A 23,308-nucleotide genomic window follows, 5' to 3' on the forward strand; every position below is an offset into this window, starting at 1 on the left:
GAAATATGCTTTTAGTGGAAATGCTTTTGGTTACTATTATTTCCTGAATACCGTCAATTGCATTTTCTGCTCCTGTTGCTGATCTGTTTCCTTTGCAGGAAAGACAGGATTTCCCTTCCACTATATTTTCAAGTGTTTTCTATAGTCTAGCTTTAGAAGTCCCATGTGATAAGAGGTCTGCCACTTCACTCAGGAGACTATTCCACAATGTGGTACATTATGGTTGGGATATTTTTCTTTTTACCTACATTTCTATCTTTTTTCTTCTTTCTATCTTTCTTTCCATCCATCCATCCATCCAGTTACTGCTGATTACATACCTATTTTCCATTCTAAATCATTCTTCTCTCTGCTTGGTGCATACAGCCTTCAAATATTTGTAAGCCATTATCATATTCTCTGTCCTCTTCTTATTTGTAACTTAGCAAAGTTCTTTCAGTATATAGAAAGGGATATTCCTTCTTCATGCCAAGATGCCCCCTGACGTGCCAATGGGCATTTTTTGAGCCATATCTCATTGCAAAGTTATGTCCCATTTGCTGTAATCCCTAATTTCTGCTGCTCCAGGTGTCCCTTACATGTTGACAATAAATAAATCTTGGATTATTTCCCCCAGATATTTTAATTGCAGTTTTATATGTGGAATTTAGGGTTTTTAAACTTTCTACCCAATGTTACTCCAGTGTATTAACTCTCTGTCCTAATTGGCATTCTCAGCATTTAATGTCATCTGAAAGTTTCATTAACATGCTGTTTACTCCCTCTTTGAGATCATTAATGAAGATGTTAAATAAGACAGATGACAGTTAAGCACGTCATATGAAACTATCATCTCATCTTCGCTCAACCATTTCAGAGGCTAAAGGAATATCAATTCTGATGGTCATTTCAGCCATCTGCTATGTGGACAAAAGGCTTTTGTGTTTTACATACTTTTTCAGGAGAGGCCAAAGTTTTCTGAAAAACAGCATTCATCTTTTATGCACCCACAGGCAAAACCTGTCTGCTGTGCTGCTGTCTGTAAATATTTTGTCGAAGGGCTTTCCTTCGAGGGCTGGTGCGGCAAGTGGCAAGAAATAAAGCAGTAAAACTGGCCCAGATCACCTCTATTTTGGTGTCAGTACTATCCTGCGAGTCAATGACAATGATAATGGTAGTTGCTGGTTAGATCTGGCTAAATGAGCATAGTAGATATTGATCCATCTTTGCAAGTATCTATGCATTCATTAATCTGCCACGCCAAGTGTCAAAACTGATCTTGCAAATGCTGCTGCGTGCAGTGGGATGCCAACTGGATTATATGATCAGAAACATGTAGATCAGTTCTGTTGGTTGCTGCCCCCTTCCCCCTCTGCCCCCCCCCCCCAGGAGTGGCAGCACTTGGCATTTTTGTTCTGGGGAACGTTCCTGGAGAGAATGTTTGTGCATAAAGATATATGACATAATAACTAAATGAATGGAAAAGAGAAAACAATATTAATATATTCTGTTCCAAAATAGAATGAAGTGGGATTAATTTTAATCCACCAAGCCTTTTGCCTGTAGGTAACAGATTGGAGTGCAGGCCCTAGACAAAACTAGAGCTGGTCAGAGCATTTTCATCAGAATATTTTTTCATTGAAATATGCTGTTTTGTCAAAGCTGTGAGAGAGTGTGAGTGATAGAGAAACCAAGTCCCAGCCCAGAACAGCTGGTAGCCTAATGGCTCGGACACTCATCTGGGATGTGAGAGAGCCTGATTCAAGTCCCTGCTCTGCCTAACTCAAAATGCCTGATCTTTGGGGCTATTTTGTTGTGTGTTTTGACCAGAAATCCCATTCTGGACCTGAGACAATTTTGTCAAAACCAACCCAGTACCCTTTCAACATTCAGGCAAGTTGCTGGCCAGACAGCATAGGTTCTCTTTATAAAAGAAATTTCCTCCTCCACAATTTTTCTTAAGCACCAGTAATATCTCCCAAGATTCTTCATATTAACTCTTTCAAAATCTTTTGTTAAACACTTCTGTGAAATTCAAGCAAGCGCAACTTTAGCATCCAGTTGTCTCTCTAGATATGTGCAGACTCCTATGAGACCTCACTACACTGCCAATCCTCATACAAATCAAATCAGGAGAATAATCAACCCCAAACTTGCCCAAAATGAACACATTAAATAAAATTGTATATAATCAGTTAAACATAAAATTAACATGTTCTCTGTTTTAACATGGAGAGTCTTCGTCACCTTCTACAATAGCTTTAATAGTCTCAAATGTTACTTAAAATAGACATTTAGCATGACTATAGATATAATAAATACAATTCAGCCATTAACTCAAATAAACAAACATGACTCACAGCAATTCAAGCAGGTTTGATGCTCAGATTCTACAGTAATGGGGGCACCCGTGTACGCTAGATATATAAAAAGCTACAAGCTACCGAAAAGAGTTAAGAACTAACAATTGGAGCTGAGCAAAATTTGGAATTTCCATCCCACAGTAAATGCCAACATTTCAACCTCTGTTTTGATTGCAAATTGGGACAAAAAATGGAAATTCAGAATTTTTCACAGAACAAAAATTCCAAAATAATTCAATTTGGAAATGTTGAAGCATTTCATTTTGACATTTTTGACTGAAACAGAATATTTTGACATTCCTGAAATTAAAATGTTTTGTTTGTTGAAATGAACCAGACTGCTTAGTTTTGAGTCATTCCAATACTAAGTAGCATTTTCCCATGGTGGCATATTGCCTTGTGGGGGTTGTAGTTTGGGAGTGTGATGCCCCCAAAATCCCCGGCTGGACTACATCTCCCAGGATGTAACTGCAATGCTCCCCACAAAGCTTGGTCAGAGGGAAATCCACATTGCATTATGGGATACAGTCTTTCAGGGAGCTTAGCCCATATAGAGTAAGGGATTCAAAGTACAGCTCCCATAAGGCAATGCACTGATAGGGAAATGGAGTTTAATATTGTATTGAACTGATTTGAAATGAAACATTTTGGGTCATTTCAACAAAATGAATTATTCTGAATTGTGTTAAATGGACCCAAATCAAAATACTTATTTTTGATTTTCCAAAAATGGGCAAAAGTAAGATTTTTCTATGGAAACATTTGGTTTTGTGGAAATGGCATTTTCTGTCAGAATAGTTTTCTGATGGAAAATTCCCGACCAGCTCTATGAATAATATAAGTGAATGTGACAGGCGTCTGTGTTCCAGTCTGCAACACTCTGTGGACACAAAGTAACTTGCCTGTGAAGGGAGCTGATTTTCACTGAGATAGAAAGCAAGTAATGGACCAAGCCCCAGCTATATTACAGACCAAATTCCAGTTGATGAACCATTGCTCTCCTCTGGAACAAGGCAGATCACAAAATCCAGGACGAAGGATGCAACAGCTAGGGACAGCGTGTCCTGAGTTTAGAGGATATATTCTAGAAGAGAATAGCCAAATCCAGAGTCCGGCCACAATTAGGAAATACTACAAAACTTTCCTCTTTGACAAAGACTTTCTGCTATAGGAGGGATGACACCCTATTTAAGTGCCCCTATTTAAGTCTCCCACTTAAAGAGACAAACTACAAGCCATAGACAAGCCTGGTTTGATAAATAGGAATGGAATAATTAGTTTTACACAGTTTAATAAAATCGCTAGAAACAACGGCAGCATGGGCGACAGTATGGATTAGTCACTTGAGTACATATGCAGGGTCCCAGGCAGGTTTGTGGAGCCTGTTCTGCCGCCCATACTGCTGAAGCTTCACTAATATTGTTGTTCGAGATATAAGGCAGCTTGGGATGTCTACTCATCTACAGTCTCAGCTTGGACTGCAAGGTGAAAATACCCTTAGAGGTTTATACATCCGCCCATCACCACAGTATCACTGCTATTGCTACCCAAGCGAGCTTTGGTCTAGCTAGATTAAAGCTAGCTTGGCTCAGGTACATCTACTGGTGCTGCAGTCACACCTCCTGATTGCAGGGCAGACAGCAACGGAAAGTGCAGACAATTGTTAATGTCTTTAGACGATAAACAAAGAAAGCAATCTGAGACACCATCATGTTTCTGCAATAGGTATCACGCTTGAAGTCTTGTACTAGACGTTAGCATCATGGAGAACTTCAACCATTATTCAGGGCAGAAGGGAATTACAGAGCTGTAGTTAGAGATAGTTAATAAAGTAGATCAAAGGTGACCAGTCTACAAGGAAAGCTATTGACAAGACTTCTCTGGGGATTCTCAGTAAGTTCTGCTCTGGGGATTCTCAGGAAACAGGAGTCTTTTAATCAGACTTTCCATTTAAGTTTAAGCTGGGAAATGACAATTTTAAAAAGAGACACAAGTTAGATGCATTAAACTGTGGAACTGGGTCAGAGTTTCCTAATGGGGGAAAGACTTTATTCATTTAAAGTAGCCAAAAAAAAGATGTGCAATTACCCCAAAAGGATGGCTTATCACCAAAGCAGATAATGGGCAGATGTATTTAATTTAATTAACTAAATTTGAATGTCAAGATTCATGTATTGTATTTTGTTTAGTGTATGTGATGTAGTTACTCAATTAAAACTATGAAATATTTTAATTAACAAGAGAATAATAAACATTTAAAAGTAAGAATAACTAGATGGTTGGGAATTTTTTAATGAGATTTTTTCACGGGAAAGTGCCAGTTGAAGAAATTTTAATGAAAGGGTTGGTTTCAACAAATTTCTTGACTTGAAAAATATTTTGACAAAATTGTTTAGCAATTGTCAATGTTTTGCGTCAACGGTTTTTAAATGAAAAACTGCAGATTTCCTGTTCAGAATCACTACTTCTTTTGAAATGTAAGTTAATTATGGCCCCAAAAGATAAGATTTTAAAATGGTCAGAACTGAAACAAAGCATTTTGAAATTATCAAAACAAAACCAAATTGATCTGAACAATTTTTTTTTATTTGGATTGCCAGCTTGCAAAAATGTTTGAGATTTTGACTTTGTCCTAATTTGGGACAGAATTTATTTTTCTAAATCTTGAAGATGTTTGTGAGACAGGAAAACCCTTTTCTGCCCAGTTCTAATAACTAACCCCATTTCATGCTGATCTATCAAATGTTGTGTGTACAATCCTTTTATTTATTATTGTTACGTTAGTGCTCTGAGTCCCCAGATGAGATGGCGGTCCCACTGTGCTGTACAAACACATAGTAAGAGATTATCTCTGTTCCAAAGAGCTTACAATCTAAATAGAAAGATCCCACTAAGAGTGGTAGGGAGAACCGAGTCACGGAGCAGGTCAGAGGCAGAGTTGGGAATAAAACCCTGGTTTCTCAGCTCCTGTCCCCTGCTTTATCCATTAGATTGCATTCCCTTTCCACCTATTTGTGGTTTTCAGTAAATATACAAGGTTTGAACTGGGGATGTTGTAGGTAGATCTCTCAAATGAATTCAAGTAGGGATGTTGATTTAGTTGGGGATTGGTCCTGCTTTGAGCAGGGGATTGGAATAGATGACCTCCCAAGGTCCCTTCCAACCCTGATATTCTAGATTCTATGTTGCCCTCTGTTTCTCCCTAGTTCTTTGTGCTCTGTTAGAGCCCAGCTCTAGCTGCTATCCCGTTTATGCAGTTACTTTTTCAAAGTACCATTCCATTGCCATGGCTGCTCAGTTCTGCTGAGGGAGTGAAAGCCTTTGAAATAGATGCATCTCCATGGCACAGCCTGTCCAAGTAACCAACTAGAAGGGAAGCCAACTCTCATTTGTTACAATTAATTAGATAGAATTAAGCAAAGGTTTAAACGAATGATTCGCCCCTGCCCCCAAATGCTCATTACTTTGACTAGGCAGCCTGGTAATCCCCAGTTTCTAAAGCTTCCTTCCACACCACACAGAGAACCAAGTGGCTGCCTCTGCAGCAGCTCTATGAAGAGAAAATTCTGCCAGTGTCACAATTCAGGGATGAGTTCAAACAGCTGAAGAGTACCAGAGGATAAACAGGGAGGGCCTGGTTCTGCTCAATTATGTGGGTATAAATCCAGAGGGAGTCCAATGGAATTACTCCAGATTTACTCCAGTGTGGCTAAGCAGCATTTGGCCCCATGTCCAGGGTGCGATGAGCCTTAAGAGAATCTCTTCAGGAAAAAAAATCCAAACCAAAAAACTGCCAGTGACTGAAGCCTCTCACAGGAGAGAGCTCAAAAAGCCTTGAAAATATCTAGGCTTAGACAATGTCTAGGTTTAGAGCAGGGGTGGCCAACCTGTGGCTCCAGAGCCACATGCGGCTCTTCAGAAGTTAATCTGCGGCTCCTTGTATAGGCACCGACTCCGGGGCTGGAGCTACAGGTGTCAACTTTCCAATGTGTCGTGGGGGGCCTCACTGCTCAACCCCTGGCTCTGCCACAGGTCCTGCCCCCACTCCTCCCCTTCCCGCCCCCTCCCCTGAGCCTGCCGTGCCCTCACTCTTCCCCCCTCCCTCTAGAGTCTCCTGCATGCCACAAAACAGCTGATGGGGAGCTGAGGGGGAGGCGCTGATCAGCGGGGCTGCCGGTGGGTGGGAGGCGCTGGGAGTGGGGTGGGAGAGCTAAAGGGGCACTGCTGACATATTACTGTAGCTCTTTGGCAATGTACATTGGTAAATTCTGGCTCCTTCTCAGGCTCAGGTTGGCCACCCCTGGTTTAGCGCAGTTCCCCCCAGAATTTCTTTTTGCAAGAAATTTCACATTTTGTTCCTTTTTAGAATAGATTTTTTTTTAAATCATGGAATTCTCCAGGAAACAAAAAATCCAATTCCCGTCCAGCTCTAATTGCAGTCATGTTGATATGAGAAGTGATGGGATGGATTCTCTGACACTGGCAACTTTAAAATCAAAATTGGATGTTTTTCTAAAAGATCTGCTCTAATTCAAAAAGGAATTATTTGGGGGAAGTTCCGTGGCCTGTGTTAAGCAGGAAGTCAGACTGGATGATCACAATGGTCCCGCTGCAGCTTTGCTCCAGTGTTCTTCACACCACCATATTTGGGCCTAGCACAGTGATTGGTGCATAGAGCGTGCAGAGGCTCCCTGGTGAGGTCACTCTGTCACGCCCATTTCTGTGTGACAATAGTGAGTGGGTTCTGAGTTTATGGAGAGCCTTGGAATGAGACCTAGAACATAAGAACGGCCGTACCGGGTCAGACCAAAGGTCCATCTAGCCCAGTATCTGTCTACCGACAGTGGCCAATGCCAGGTGCCCCAGAGGGAGTGAACCTAACAGGCAATGATCAAGTGATCTCTCTCCTGCCATCCATCTCCATCCTCTGACGAACAGAGGCTAGGGACACCATTCTTACCCATCCTAGCTGATAGCCATTTATGGACTTAGCCACCATGAATTTATCCAGTCCCCTTTTAAACATTGTTATAGTCCTAGCCTTCACAACCTCCTCAGGTAAGGAGTTCCACAAGTTGACTGTGCGCTGCGTGAAGAAGAACTTCCTTTTATTTGTTTTAAACCTGCTGCCTATTAATTTCATTTGGTGACCCCTAGTTCTTGTATTATGGGAATAAGTAAATAACTTTTCCTTATCCACTTTCTCAACATCACCAGCAAAGTCCCCCTGGAACTCAGGATCAGGTGCTACAACAGAAGTCATCCAGAGCAACAGAGCCTGATGGTACATGCGACCACTTGTTAAAGCACTTTAAGGCATTACATTAATTTCTCAGGTCACCCACAGTCATGGCTACTCAGAGCCACCCCACCATGTTTGTAGATGTTGCAGATAGGATTGCCAATTTTGGTTGGATGTATTTCCTGGAGGTTTCATTACATGACATAATCCTTAACTCCTGGAAACTTCAGGGCAATCCTGGAGGGTTGGTAACCATAGTTGCAGATCACCTTGTTCACTGGATAGCCTTTCTATAGGACAATCCTATTTGATCCACCCCATGTTTAGTATTAATCACCTTTGATCCTTTTAGTTAATTGGATCCAGCCCTATTAATTAGTCCAAATATCCCTTTACCTCTCAGGGTGGTAGCTATTGTGAGGGGAGGGGGCAGAGAATATCTGTACGGATTTATTGGCTCTTGAGAACTAATATAATATGCTTGCTGGATTTAATCTGAGCCAATTGATTTCACCTCTCCAAAGGGTAGATTATCACTGAGTCAAGAAAACCTCTTACACCATTTGTCCTGAGAGCTGCTGGTGAGTTAGTTACATTTCAGAATGTTTATCTGATCATATCTGACCAGAACTAATAGTACCACTGCTGAAAATGAAGCTGGTTAAATATTTAACACAATAATATGTTTCTATGCAAATTAAGAATATATCTACATCTATCTATCTATCTATATCTATATATACAAAGCCTAAAATAAGGAATAAGGTCCAGCTTTACCAAGGCATTTGGGCACCTAAAGATCAAGATAGGTGCCTAGTGGGATTTTCAAAAGCACCTAAGCAGCTGAGATAAGTCAATAGGAATTGGGTTCCTGACATTCAATGTGAGTTTGGTGCTTTTGTAATCCCATCTGCCTCTTTAGATCCCTTTATAAATCTGGTCCTGTCCTTACTATTAACAATGGCCAAACCTAAGAAAAGTCATAGAATCATGTAAGAAGAAACCCAGTAGATCAGTGGTTCTCAAAGCCGGTCTGTTACCCAGGGTTCTTTTAACCCAAAGCTTTTGGTAACTTTTACTTTGTGCGAGGTGAAATATTTTTATTTAATTTTTATTAGGAAATAAATTAAGGGAGACATGGCCATCCAACCGATAGATGGCTGGCACAAACAGAACAACACAAGAGTGCTTTTACTTAATAATAAACTTTAATTAGTTGTAAGCACTTACACACGTTCGCAACAGGTTAGTGAAACACCCCCAACCCTTGATAATTACCGATGCTGAGCGTGGCTTTCGAGTGGCACCGTGACAGGCTTCAGCTGGCCAGGCTTCTGTCTGCCAGTGGGGACCCGAAGATATGTCCAGAGGGAGCATCCCTGAAGAGCCCCTCCTCAGAAGTCCAATTACCTTAAACTTCTCTCCCTTATTTATACAGTAGTAATACAATGACATATCCCTTAAAGAAAACTTGCTAAGAAAGCAGGGTTAAAAGGTCAGACACCTTATGATTGCCAGTTAACCAGAGATATTTTTTTTTAGCGTGTCCATGCCTTTGGGCCCTGACAAACATTTCCGGGGCACATATAAACAGACGTCTTGTTTTTCTAAAATACATGCATCAGCAATTTTAACACTCTTAGCAGGAAGGGCACAGGGTCAAGGTGCCCTGTTTGTGACACCCAAAACCCCCTCCCCTCCTGTCTGGTTACACTGAGGCCGCTGCATGACCAATTTATGACCTGCTGACTTAGCTACTTTTGTTAGCAATAAGCAAGAATGGTTCAGTATTGCCTGCTAACTTGACTACTGTTAGAAACAAGTGATAGTGGTTTAGGCACTTTACTGGTTTGCCAAAATCTCCCTGAACAGGTCGTCTGCTTGTTCAGGGAAAGTCCCTGGCGGGCCAGGCCGGTTCGTTTACCTGCCGTGTCCACAGGTTCAGCTGATCATGGCTCCCACTGGCCACGGTTCGCCGCTCCGGGCCAATGGGGGCTGCGGGAAGGGCGGCCAGCACATCCCTCGGCCCACGCTGTTTCCTGCAGCCCCCATTGGCCTGGAGTGACAAACCGCTGCCAGTGGGAGCTGCGATCAGCCAAACCTGCAGACGCGGCAGGTAAACAAACCAGCCCGGCCCGCCAGGGGCTTTCCCTGAACAAGCAGCAGACTGGCTTTGAGAACCACTCCAGTGGATCACTGGTACATCTTCTAGTGATTTGCCCAGTCTAGTTTTAAATATCACAAATGATGAGGTTTCTAACAGCAGTGTAGTCAAGAGTAAACTGAGTTTACCCATTTCTCATTTGGGGAATATGGAATTTAGTTAAGGTAAGTTTACCACTTTTTTTATTTGTTTTGTTTTGCAACTGCACCACTGGTTTCTACCATTTCGCTTTGGGAGACTGTTCAACATCCTATTACCCTTGACTTTCAGGAAGCGTGTCCTGATAATCAGATAGCATGTTGCATTTTAATAATTTCTTCCCATTGCTCCAAGTTATATATAAATCATTATACATATTCAGCTCTTCAAATACAGCATCTTGCAAGAGGTATCTTGTTAACTCTCAAGGAAGCCAGTGAATTTTTGTACAAGATGTGTGGCTAAATCTGCTGTTCTGCTTTGAAAATCTCTACTAGGATCTCTCCCTACCTATCAAAAACAAGGGTAGCGCTTCTTGATTAAAGAAATACCCTCTCCATGCCAGGTAGGATTATCACTAGCTAAATAAATGATGTAATGCATTTCTTCATTCTTGACTGACCGTTCTGTTTTCCTAGAAAATTACACTCTACAGTGATTTGACTTCTCCCCAACATCTGTATCAATTTTATATCTTAAAGTTCTCCAAATGGCCTCCTTTTTAGTTCCCATGCATTAAGCCTCATTTCAAAATGGGACAGATGTCTGATAACAATTTGCATTTACAGCTTAGGACAAAAAGCAATAAAACAATTTTTGTGGCTCTACCAAAATTCTCTCAGCATAGTATTTCAGTCAGCTGGGTCTTTATTATCTTGTATTGGTATCCTCTAATCTGATAGAAGCAGATGTCAGTGTATTTTGTTTATTATTTTTAGACTAAACCCCCTGTTGCTTTTGCCTTATAATGCAGATTAGATCTCAGAGGTTTGTATTAAGAGGGTTTAATTGGCTCAATTGCTGGGCAGAAGGAATAGTAGGAGTAGAAAGTAATTTGCCAGACCCCTTTCTATCAGATCCAAGTATTATATACTGTGCTACATTCACTTTCATCCTGGGAGGAGGCGGGAGAAAGAAAAAAGCACAATCTGTTCTTTTTAAGCTTCTTAATAGTTACTAGTACTGATGCAGCTGAAGCTGAGCTAGCAGGTGGTTATAGTTATAACATAGGTGGTAATGCATGTACCTTATATTGAACCAAATTGTAAATCAGAGGCAGGGCTAAGTCACTAGCAGGTGATGTAATACATGATTTATTTATACATGTTGAGACATATGGGAGCAGATATTCAAGAGCTCAGCTTTCATTTATTCACATTAAAAAAGGGCTAGACTTTCAAACGTCCTCAGCATTCACTTCTGGCCACATTTTCAAAAGAGATCAGCACCCAGCAAAAATCTGGCCCACATTCCAGTGTAGAGTCAGCTACAAAATAAATTCATAGTTATTAAGTGATCTAATGAAGAAACTGTTTAGAGGAACAGAGTTTGAATATAAATCACTAGGGCCTGGTCTACACTGGGGGTGTGTGTGTCGAACTAAGGTACACAACTTCAGCTACGCGAATAGCGTAGCTGAACTCGAACTACCTTAATTCGAACTACTTACCCGTCCTCACGGCACGGGATCGAAGTCCACGGCTCCCCCGTCGACTCCGCCACCGCCATTCGCGGTGGTGGAGTTCCGGAGTCGACGGGAGCGCATTTGGAGTTCGATATATCGCGTCTAGATGAGACGCGCTATATCGAACTCCGAGAAGTCGATTGCTACCCGTCGATCCGGCGGGTAGTATGGACGTACCCTAGTTTATCATTGCAGATTCACCTGTAGGTGTGGTTTGGTGAGTCTTAGGCCTTGTCTACAAAGTGTAACTCAAATCGACGTAGCATAGATCTACTTATCGCAGGGACCACACTACCCAACGTCAATGAAAGATGCTGTCCCGTCGACTCCCCTTACTCTTCTCGATCAGTTGGAGTACAGGAGTTGACGGGAGAGCGATTGGCGGTCAATTTAGCGGGTCTAGTGAAGACCCGTTAATCGACCATCGATGCATTGATCGACACAGCATCGATCCTCTGGTAAGTGTAGACAAGCCCTTACATACTTAAATGGTGAAACAAAGTAACAGTAAATCAACTTCTCCCTTCTATTTCTTACCTGGGACAAGTTTTGCTCATTGTTAATGATTGGCTAAAAATTGTGCACACCTTCTAACCCTGCCTCTCCCATCCCAGCCCACGAGTTTGTGGCACCCATCTATTTACATCTTATCTTTTTAGTTTGTAAGCTCTTTGGAGAAGGAATTATCATTTTTGTATGTTTTGGACAGAGCCTATGTGATAGGGCAGATAGGCCCCACGCTGGTAGGAAGGTGGTTAACGAGGACCTGTGGACACAGTTGCCCCCACCCTGCGTCACCTACAACAGTTGTCAGGAGTGGAGAGGGGATTAAATGGAAGAGGCCCAGCTCAGTTAGGGGCTGACCAGGAAGGCAGAGCAGAGCCCTGTTTCCTCCTCAGTGAGGGAAGCCTGGCTCTAGCCAAGAACCGGAGATAGCTTGCTATCTGGGTGAGCCTCCTGGTGGATGGGGCGATTGGGCCCAGGAAGACTGACAAAAGGGACTGGCTACACAGAGACACACCCTGAGTAGAAGGGTGGGGTCCTGCTGAAGAATCCTTGGATGACCCTGGTTTGAAGTTCCCTTTCATTTTCGACTCTAATGCCCCAGAAGGGGTTGGACTTAAGTGTGTCATAAGCGGAAGGCTTAAGGCATTATGGCGCCAGACCCAGGAGGGGTGGCACCCAACTGACAGGGACCCATAACTGGGTAATTTGCACTTTGAGGGGCCACAAGGGAGTGCTGCCTAGGCAACCCACTTGCAGCTTAGTACAACAGGGCCAACCTGGTTGTGGCCCTTATATTACTACCACAACATAGATACCACATTTCCTTTTTTATATGTAATTTCAATGGATAATATCAATATTAACGACATTTAATTTTAAGCATTTTTAAAACTTTTATCAGTTTCAGATTTCATAGCTGCACAAAATTATGGGTTTTAAGCATTTCTTTTATTTTCAGCAACTTAATTTTTCACAGTTATGGGAGGAACAGTAAGCTGGGTCAGACAATAATTATTTAATGACAGTAGATGCTGAGATTCAAATAGTTAAAGCTTTCTAACCATTAAAGAACACATTGTCAACATCACATGTCAAAATATACAAAGTAAATATCCTTAAATCAAACTCTAATAAGTTCTCAAGCCGCATTTTCTTACTTTGTCTATCTGTAAATTTAGATTATTATTGATGGAAATATTTTTTTCATTGGTTTGGGTGTTTAGGGTGAAATTGACATTTACTGACACTTACCAATAAAAATCTAATCCTTCCAAGCCTACACAGAATATGAATAAAATCTGGTTTCTTTGAGAAGCCTTACCAAGCATCTCTCCTTCCATGAACTCCCCAATCTCCAGCTCCTTTCTCCTTGAGGGAAATATGTGGTGGAAACTCTTGATGAAAACTTCCCATAGCCTCCTACAACATTTTCTTCCTTCCCTGTTTTTTGGGTTTTTTTTCCTGGAGGAGAAACATGGCTTTAAGGAAATTCAGACTAATTTGTTTTTGTGATATAAGGGAATCTAACAGTAATGATTATTTTTCCACCAAAAAGTGTTCATTACCACTACAGTATAGCTAAAATTAAATATACATATCTCATCAAAAGTACTCCACAACAGGGGAATTCTCTATGAATAATTAATTAAGTAGTTTAATCAGCAACGATTATGACAAGCGGATTTGTACAAGTACCTTGATGCAAAGCTGCATTCTGTTTTTGTTGAATCTCCCTCAAGCTCATACTGCACAGCTAGAGTTTTCCCAACTCGGAAACTCAGTCATTTTCAGAGTTAGAATATCAGGATGTTTTTCTTCTGAATGCTGAAAATCTGCATAATTTGGTAAGTGGCCTCATTATTTTGAAGCACTTTCTTTCATTTTATTAGAGGCACCTCTTACTCTAAGGTGTAACAAAATTACAGGGCCTTGAAATATTACATGACCAGTACATCTGTGACATAATCGTATTTGTTTGACTATAAAAGAGTCAATGGTTGGGACGGTCATTGAGAAAATGCTACTTGTGCTGCATTGTAGTTAAATCTATCCTCAGTTTTAGAGCTAGCCTCAAGGTAATAATTTGTACTTGCACTTTCATCTGAGGAGTTCAGTGTTTTACATCTTGAAAAGATCCGGTTCTGTAGGTGAATTACAACTGGTTGGAAATTTTCCACTGAAAAAATGTTTTCAATGGAAATGCAGTTTCTGCAAAATCAAAATTTCCCATCAACAAATTATGATTTTGTTGATAATTTTTTAATTTTCTGTGGGAAAATCAAAAGAAAATATACTTTTTTTTTCAAACCAACTTGATGTTTCATTTTGGGTCAATTAGCCATTAGTTTGTGTAGGCCTGAAGTGCTGCAGGACCTCATGGGAGTTGTAGTTCGAGTACCTAATACCTCCATTTAGTCTATCGGCTGGGTTCCCTGGCTGGAGTACATTTCCCATGATGTACTGCAGGCTCAGCCTCTGGATGAACTGATGCATTGCCTCACATGAGCCACATGACCATGGCACATTATGGGAGATGTATTCTGGCTCAGGAGCCAGGGTCATAGATTAGAAAGGCTCATGAGACATGAAAGCTACAGCTCCATGAGACACCACAGCAGCTTAGAGGAAAACAAACTGACATTGAACTAAGCCAAAATGACACATTGTAACATTCCCAAATCAAACAATTTTTGAACTTTCTGTTTTGTGAGAACTGATGATATTTTGATTGTTCATCCGGATTTGAATCAGGCAGAACTTCTGATTTTGGACCAGTTTTAATCCTAATATGAGAGGGAGGGTAGTTTTGTGGTTAAACCTCTAGACTGTAAACCAGGAGGTCTAGGTTAAGATCCTGGCTCTGCCACAAACTGACAGTATGACCTTTCACACACAAGTCACTTAATCTCTCTATGCCTCATTTCTCTTTGCGTAAAATACTTCCTTTCTCTTACCCTTTGTCTGTGCTGTCTATTTAGAGTGAATGCTCTTCAAGCTGGAGCCAATCTCTTACTCTGTTTATTTATGGTGCCTATCACAATAGGCCTTGAGAGTCTACCATAATACAAATGATGTTCATTTCATAGATGTGTTAGCTGAGTTGCACAGGGCTGCAATGACTTGCCCGAAGTCATAAAGCTAGACAGTGGCAGAGCTAGAAGTAAAACTTACGAGTCCAAATTCCTGGATCCAGCTCTAACCACTCAACACAATATCTTTCCATTGTCATTATTTTAGTATATTCCTGTATAATGTTGATATGCTGTAAAGTTTGCACTGTTTAGAGTTTCTTTCCCTGAGGCGCTAACAGATGAGTTGAGGATCAGCAGTTCCCAGCCATTGTGCTAGGTTCCGTTCGAACAGATAACAAAGAGAGGGTCTCTGCTCCAAAGCCCTTGCTATCAAAACCAAGGGGCAACAGGTGAATACTGGCAGAGAGACACATAAACAATGAGACAATATTGGTCTGCATGTTAGGCCTCAGTCTCAGGACACCAACGCCCAAATCGTTGTCAAGTTTAGCAAATGAATGTTTTAAGGAAGGATTTGAAAGAGACAATGGGGGCGGGGTGTGAATGTTTACAAGGAGCTTCTTCTGTGCGTGAGGGGCAGCATCGGAGAAAGTATGAAAGTTCTTCTATTTTGGTTTGGATTTACATTTCTACTTTAATAAAAAAACAAAAACGAAAAACAGCATTTTAACTTACCATGACTTCTGTTTTACCACATTTTCTCTAGAGATGCGCAGAAAAGGACCTTTCCTCAGTGGATTACTTGTGCCACGCACACATTATTAGCATGTTTAAAATACTGGTATGCTTCAGATTGCGTTATGTACAAAGTCACATTTTTTTGCTAATTAGTCTTTTTTAACATTCAGAATATTTTAAAGCAGGAAGACAACAAACAAACAATTAGTTCTGAACACTTATTTTTACCTTTTAAAAACTGCCAAAAACCTCAAAGCAATTGAGCTAATTCAGTCAATTTAGCAGACTTTGAAGGGTTAGGTTGGTTCTGTGATTTATAAACATTTTGTTCTCTCTCTCTCTCTCTCTCTCTCTCTCTCTCTCTTTTAAAAGAATATTTCTTAATGGTACCTTGTTAGGGTCAGTGATGTGAGCACCATTAAAATCCCAAAGCATTTAACCTGATTTTTTTTATTTCCTAATATGGAAAACCTTGAAAATTTTAATCTAGTTATTTACAGTTTGTGGGTTTCTTTTGTTTCCATTTAGGAAACTATGGTGAGAGTGGAATGGAAGCCTTCAAAGATATGTCGGCCAAGGAGGGGATCTGCATTGCCCATTCCTACAAGATCTATAGCAATGCCGGTGAACAGAGTTTTGACAAGCTCTTGAAAAAGCTAAGGAGCCACCTGCCCAAGGCAAGAGTGGTTGCCTGCTTCTGTGAGGGCATGACTGTGCGAGGGCTGCTAATGGCCATGAGGCGCTTGGGTCTGGCTGGAGAGTTTTTGCTTCTAGGCAGGTGAGTAACCCTGTGAGTAACCCTGTGCAGATGCTTGTGCGTGCATAAGCGCACGCACACACACACAAGCTATGTACTGTGCGTGTGTGTGTTTCCTGAAGTTCAGGGTATCATTTTAGCAGAATCTTTATCATCTATGATATAGATACCAAAGAGGTATGTGTGTATACATTACACTGTACACAGTGTCTCTGTTTGGAAGGCGTTGCTGCGTAATACAGTTTTTCAGAGAATGGCTGTAATAGATAGATAATTATTTCTGACGTATGTTATCCTTGTTCTTTGCTACATTTTTTTAAAATGCATATAAATATGATGCCATTAATAACTAAAACTATGGCTGATCTGAATGTTGTTTTAAGACACAGCTGGTCTAATCTTTGTGTGGAAATGAAGTAAAAGTCTCTTCAAAATGGAGAGATTATTTATGAATGATTATTTTCCTTTGGCGGTAGTGCTGTTCCATTAGCATTGTTCTAAAGAAAGTATTCAGCTGTTCTTTCATATGATCTGGTGGTCAGTCATCCTGGCTCAAATGCTCACTTCCATCTGCATGGAAAGGGGAGAGAGGAAAATATTAGCTGCATTAATCAAGCAGGAAATGAGACTGTGGTGATTGCACAAAGAGGAAAGGTGACTGCTGTATGTGCAGTGTGCTGTATGTGCAGTGTGCCTCTGTGTATTTGCCACACATTCCACATAAACTAATGGACCTTGGGTGCTGGAAGGTGGGGATGCCAGGCTACATGAAGGGGTCTCAGAACAGTCACTTTACTGTGACACGCTCCCCTTCCAAGGAAGTGCAGCTGGAAAGGGGAGCATATTCTGCCCTAAGAATGAAGGTTCTGTTGGAAGGTTCACAAGCATGCTGTACAGCTGGCAGAAAAAAGAGCAACGTGACAGTGAAGCCGGCTGTACTGGAGATGGAAGGGTGAGTCTGTGAAGAACGTGGAAGGGAAGCACCTCCGTGTAGCTGGCTTGGAATATATGGGGCTTGGGCCCTTGTCAGCTATAAAATCTATCCACTTGCTAGATCATGCTTCCTGCCCTTTTTACCATGCTGCCTATTCCTCTTTAGAAGGTGAACAGTGGAGAATAGCATGGGCTCCTGCCTTCTCCCATTGACCCATCACAAGAACGAAACAATCGTCACACCTTTTTGAATAATTGTAATTGCTTATTTATTTCTGCATCTTCAACCAACGGGAGTCCATTACTATGGCTATTATTTTTTCCTATTGAGGTTGCTCTGTTGTATCATCCATGTTGTCTTGCCTTATTCCATCCATTTGTGGCCTGATTTACAGAGAATCTGTTGACTTCAGTTGGACTTGTGGGAGCTCATCACCTTTTATACCTTCTGTTACACTTAACACATGGCGATGTTTCTCTGTTGCAGGCCTCAGATTTTCAAAAGGACCTAAGTCCCACTTTCAAAAGTCACGTAGGTGCTTTGTTCATGTAAACCTCAAAGTCCCACTGATTTTATTAGAAGTTGCTCATTTGCAAAGTCGTAGGATTTGGTGCCCAGTGGGTCCTCTGTGACCGTGAGACAGAGTCAATGTAATGGATACTTGTAGAACTTAAAAAAAAAAAAAAGTTAAATACACGTGACCTCCTATTTTTCATAAATGATACAGTATGTTTCCAGGTTATCAGGGCTGGCTCCAGGTACTTGCTCAGCAGGTGCTTGGGGCGGCCAACGGAAAGGGGTGGCAGAGGTGAAAGTAAGCCGGTACAGTCCGGTACGGCGTACTGGCAAGAACCAGTATGCCATGCCGGACCGCATTGGCTTCTGCGGCGGGGAATTAAAGGGCTTGGGTGGGGAGACCCAAGCCCTTTAAATCCCAGCCTGCAGCTCTGGCAGCTGGGCTGGGGCCAGCATTTAAAGGGCCCGGAGCTCCCTGGCGGCTGGAGCCTCGGGCCCTTTAGTTTGCCCTGGGGGCTACCAGCCACCTCTGCAGCTGGGAGCCCCCTGGGTGATTTAAAGGCCCTAGGACTCCCAGCCACAGCTGGTGCCCCAGGGCCTTTAAACCTTGAGGCCACGCCTCTTCCAGATGAGGCCACACACACCCCCAGGACTCTGGCCGTACTGGTAAGTCCTGTGAGTTACTTTCACCCCTGGGCAGCACGTACAGCTCTTTAGTGGCAATTTGGTGGCGGGTCCCTCAGTCCCTCTCAGGAAGTGCCCCTGATCGCAGCTTTTTTTTTTTTTTTTGCCACAAAAATGCTGGAGCCGTCCCTGGAGGTTATATTCGAGGGTTGTCATGTCTACTTGTAAGAATGTTTTAGAGGGATGATGGTTTATTTTAGAAGTCTAAATAGTAAACAGCTTTGGATTAAAAAGAAGACTCTATTCTGTTGGAATGATTTATGCATTTTCTTGCACCTGATAATATTAAGTTCATCTATGAATAGAGCTGTGTGAATTGGGGATTTTTCAGTGCATTAGCAATTTCAAAACATCAAAAAAATTTTATCAAGTCGAACCAACAATTTTAGAAAGGTTTGGTGAAATGAAAAGTTTAAAAATCATTTTGGTTGAGTGAAAAAATTAGTTTTGACAAAATCAGAAATGTTTTATTCAATTTTTTTAATGTTTTTGAATTTAAAACAAATGAAATTAAAGGAAATTTTTGAACAAATCGTTGTTTTATGCTTAAAAATCAAATGGTTTTGTTTAGAAAATGTCAAAATCAAACATTTTGATTTTTTTATGAATTTTTACCTCCTTCCCCTCCAACAAACGTTTGGCAAAATGAATATGAATTTGCAAGGCATTTTGGTGTTGCCGAATCTGCATTTTTAACTGAAAAAAGTGTTGGCCTAAGAATGTCTCCCAGCTGTATCTCAGAAACATATTTCTTCACAATTCAGACAAAAGAGAAATGGGGAGGGGGGGTAGCTATCATTTGCAATAAAAAGCCCATGTGATGAATGGGACATGAAATCGGTGGTGCCCAGTATCCACTAGGGACAGCTGAGCTGGGAGAAACTAATTGCAGCTACCCAACCTGGGCCTGCTTTAAACTATAGCAAGCTGGCTGGGGCCCCAAGGGGCTGTCAGCCAACTGGAGATTAATGGAATGCCGCATGTTCTCTTTATATCCTGCTGTCCCCAGGAAATGATCCTAGCATTACCTCTGATCCTGGAGGCTGTGCAAAGCTCTGTGACTGTTGGAAACGCCCTCTTCACTGGAGCCACCCTCATTTTGGAAATCTGTTCAGCAGGAGCAATGTAAAGGGACTGATGCATGGCTCAGGATGGGTCTGTATACCGTAATACATTCCCATTGCTGCAGCTAGAAGAGAATATATATCAATTCCAGCTTGTTATTGTCTAAAGATGACTTGTTTCGGCACAGTAGCATTTGTTTGACTATAAAAGTGTCAATGCTTGTTTCGCTGAGCATCTGAGTCGTATTGGTAGCATGGCATGTTTATTTGATAAGCTACAGTGAGCAGCAAGGTTCCTGAGAGGCAGTTTAATCAATAAGCTGCACCTCGGTGTACATTAGCGAGCTGATGGGCAAGCCCTGGGTGTGTTGCAAAGAAGAAGGCCTAAGGCCAGCCACTCTGCCACAGCGCAACGAGCCTAGAAATACACACCCTGGTGTGAGGGGTGACAAACAGGAGAGGTTTCAGAAACTGCAAAAGACTTTTTGAAGCATGAGATAATGTCTAGTGGTGGGGCCTTTATGTGCATTATTTCTGTGAGGAAAAAATACGGCTTTTAAGAAGAGCTTAGAAAATGGCTTCAAACCATGGGGGTTGAGGTAGGGGGAATCATGAACCTGGCTATGCATCTACCCAGGGAAGGCAGGGTCCAAAGTGCTCAATCCACTGCCCAAGTCCAGCATCACCAGACATGCCTGGGGAAAGAGAGAGCAGCTGCTGGTGGGCTGCAACTCTTCTTCTCACACAGGTAGGTGGGCAGGGGTGGGAAGTGGCTGGAGCTTTGGATCTGCCCCCTCCCCCATATACCAGCTAGTGCAGCTTAGCCAGGGCAGACCACACCAAGTCCTAAGCTAGCCCACTAACCACTGGGATATCCTTCCATCATGGGTTTACTCCCCTTGCCCCCTCAAGTTTTTACGCACAGATACCTTGCATAAATCTTAGAATCATAGACTTTAAGGTCAGAAGGGACCATTATGATCATCTAGTCTGACCTCCTGCACAACGCAGGCCACAGAATCTCACCCACCCACTCCTGTATCAAACCTGTGTCTGAGTTATTGAAGTCCTCAAATCGTGGTTTAAAGACTTCAAGGTGCAGAGAACCTTCCAGCAAGTGACCTGTGCCCCACACTGCAGAGGAAGGCAAAAAACTCCCAGGGCTTCTGCCAGTCTGCCCTGGAGGAAAATTCCTTACATCTTGGGAAGATGGATTTCGGTCATCTAAAAATCAGAAAGTGACTTTAAGACACTTTAATGCTGTGGCTATTTCTTAGCACATACACACACACAAAAACCACTCTCTAATTTCATATGAAATCATTAGTAAGGCTACCTATATGTCACAGATGTCATGGAAGTCACGGAATCGGTGACTTCCAGAGACCTCCATGACATTCTCTGCTTCAGCCCCAGAGGCTGCAAGACCCTGGAGCTGACAGCCAGTGGGGCCCTGGTCGGGTTCCAGCAACAGGCGACAGAAGCAGGTTCTAGCAATGGGCGACAGCCTCTCACAGGAGGAGGGGGATGCCTTGGGTGAGTGCCTGGGGTGTCCCGTTTTCTCTTTGAGAAATATGGTCACCCTGCAGCTCCCAGCCGCCGTGGGCAAGGGGGGAACCTCACAGCTCCCAGCCACCATGGTGATGGGAGAAACCATGGAGCTGCAGCAGCAAAAGTCACAGACAGGTCACGGCTTCTATGAATTTTTGTTTATTGCCCACGACCTGTCCATGACTTTTACTAAAAATAACCATGACAAAATCTTAGTCTTAATCACGAGTATGATTTTTGATGCAGACAGAACTTGGGCCTGGAGTCACATGCCAACTGAACTTTGGTTTTCTCTTACAAAGGTAGAACAAAGAACAGTGGTCAAAAACTTTGTGAAAAAGGTAACTCTTAATGAACACTAAACTCTCAGCATTCTTGGTAGTAACCATGATTGCATTGCCTGTCTGTGAAAGTATTCTACAGAGATGAAAGATAGAAAATGTTTAAGTGACAATAGCCCTCTAAGGCTTTTTTTTTTTAATGCATGGAAAACATTTTAAACGCTCAGCAAATGTTTACCTCATAGGCCTAGTGGGATTGGATTCAACCCCAAATGAAAAGGTGAGTGCACTGAATTTCAAGTGTAAAAAATTATGTGCTACTTTAACCCTGCAATTATTTAGTTTAGTAGAGATGTGTACACAAGGCTGTATCCATCTGTGCTTATTGCTTGTGGCCTCTTCAGGTCACCAGACAGGAAATATTACAGATGGCACTGATTAGAGTACAAGAAATACATCCATTAAACAGTGTATCTGTCTGCAGAACATATTGCAAAAAGAAATATGGAGTATTAATGTTGTTGGGTTAAATCATTTTATTCTTGGTTATGTGGCTAAATTACAGTGTGGTTCATTGGGTCAGGGACAGCATTCTGTTCCTCATTTTATTTAATACTCATTTCTAATAGCAAAAGTTCTGTTTCATACTGTGCACCTGGCTTTGTCTACTCCTCCTCACCATCAGTCAAGACTCTTCTTTGATATTTGAACAAAACTTCTACAACAGCTGCTAACATGACCACTCTGTGCTGCTAATCCAGCCACTGTGCTGCTCAAGTGTTGTTCTGCAGTGAGGCTGCTCTCATGTGAGATAGGCTAACTCAAGGCGAGTTAACTGAAGTGTAGAAAGCTCCAGTTAATTCTGCAGTGAAAACATAGCCCTAGTTTCTTTTCCTCTCATTCATACCTGACACTTTCTCACCAGTACAGTTGAGGACAGGACTGAGCCTTTGGTATTTATTGTTTTTCTGTATTTTTTTTTTAAATTCAAGTCCACTAATTTGCATCTAGCAGCAGTTCCCCATGTACTTCACTGTAAATAATACATATGATTCCCAGCTTAGCAGGGTGCTGTTGTAGCAGCAACTAAGGCCTGGTCTACACTGGGGGGGGGTGTCGAACTAAGGTACGCAACTTCAGCTATGAGAACTACCTTAGTTCGAACTACTTACCCATCCTCACGGCACGGGATCGACATCCATGGCTCCCCTGTCGACTCCGCCTCTGCCGTTCACGGTGGTGGAGTTCCAGAGTCGACGGGAGCGCGTTCGGAGTTCGATATATCGCGTCTAGATGAGACGCAATATATCGAACTCCGAGAAGTCGATTGCTACCCGCCGATCCAGGCGGGTAGTATGGACGTACCCTAAGATACCCCACCCTCTGGAGTAACGAAGGGCTAGATTTTCTCACTACTGGAAGCCCCTCGTCAGTCACGTGGTGCATTAAAGCCATAAATAATAACTTTTTCTTTCCAAAAAATAAATCTTGCAAAAAAAAATGTTACATTCCTTTCTGTGCAGCTTGGTTTAGCATACTGTCCCTGACCATAAAGTGGTTTGAAACAAAACAAAACTAAAAAGCAACTTTCTCCTTAGTAAAATAGGGCTAGATCATGCCCTTTGGCATAGCCCTGAGAAAGTGCCTTGGGAGGCATCATGCCTAAGACCACTCCTGTGAAGCACAGTTTCTTCAGGACTTTCCCCTTGGACTGTGTGTGTAACTTAACATTGCAACATCCCTTTATGAAGTAGAGTATACTTCCTGCCTGTGCACCCATCCAGCTCCACTAGATGGCATGTGGGAGAGAAGAAAGAAGTCTGCCACTGTCAGCCCTCTCATTCCCTTGCCTCGGGGGGAGCATGGTCCCTCTGTTCCATTGAGCACTAAGGG

The 23,308-nt window shown here is 42.1% G+C and overlaps 1 protein-coding gene across 1 annotated transcript in view; it reads left to right on the forward strand.

Moving 5' to 3' along the window:
* GRM5 (glutamate metabotropic receptor 5) overlaps nucleotides 1-23,308 on the forward strand; it is a 488,230-nt gene that overhangs the window by 257,711 nt on the left and 207,211 nt on the right. Inside the window, exon 4 of the mRNA XM_045020200.1 lies at nucleotides 16,157-16,406. Within this exon, the coding sequence (XP_044876135.1) occupies nucleotides 16,157-16,406 (250 nt within the window). The remainder of the gene's footprint in view (nucleotides 1-16,156; nucleotides 16,407-23,308) is intronic.

This window comes from Mauremys mutica, chromosome 1 (genome assembly GCF_020497125.1).
Source record: "Mauremys mutica isolate MM-2020 ecotype Southern chromosome 1, ASM2049712v1, whole genome shotgun sequence".
NCBI lineage: Eukaryota > Metazoa > Chordata > Testudines > Geoemydidae > Mauremys > Mauremys mutica.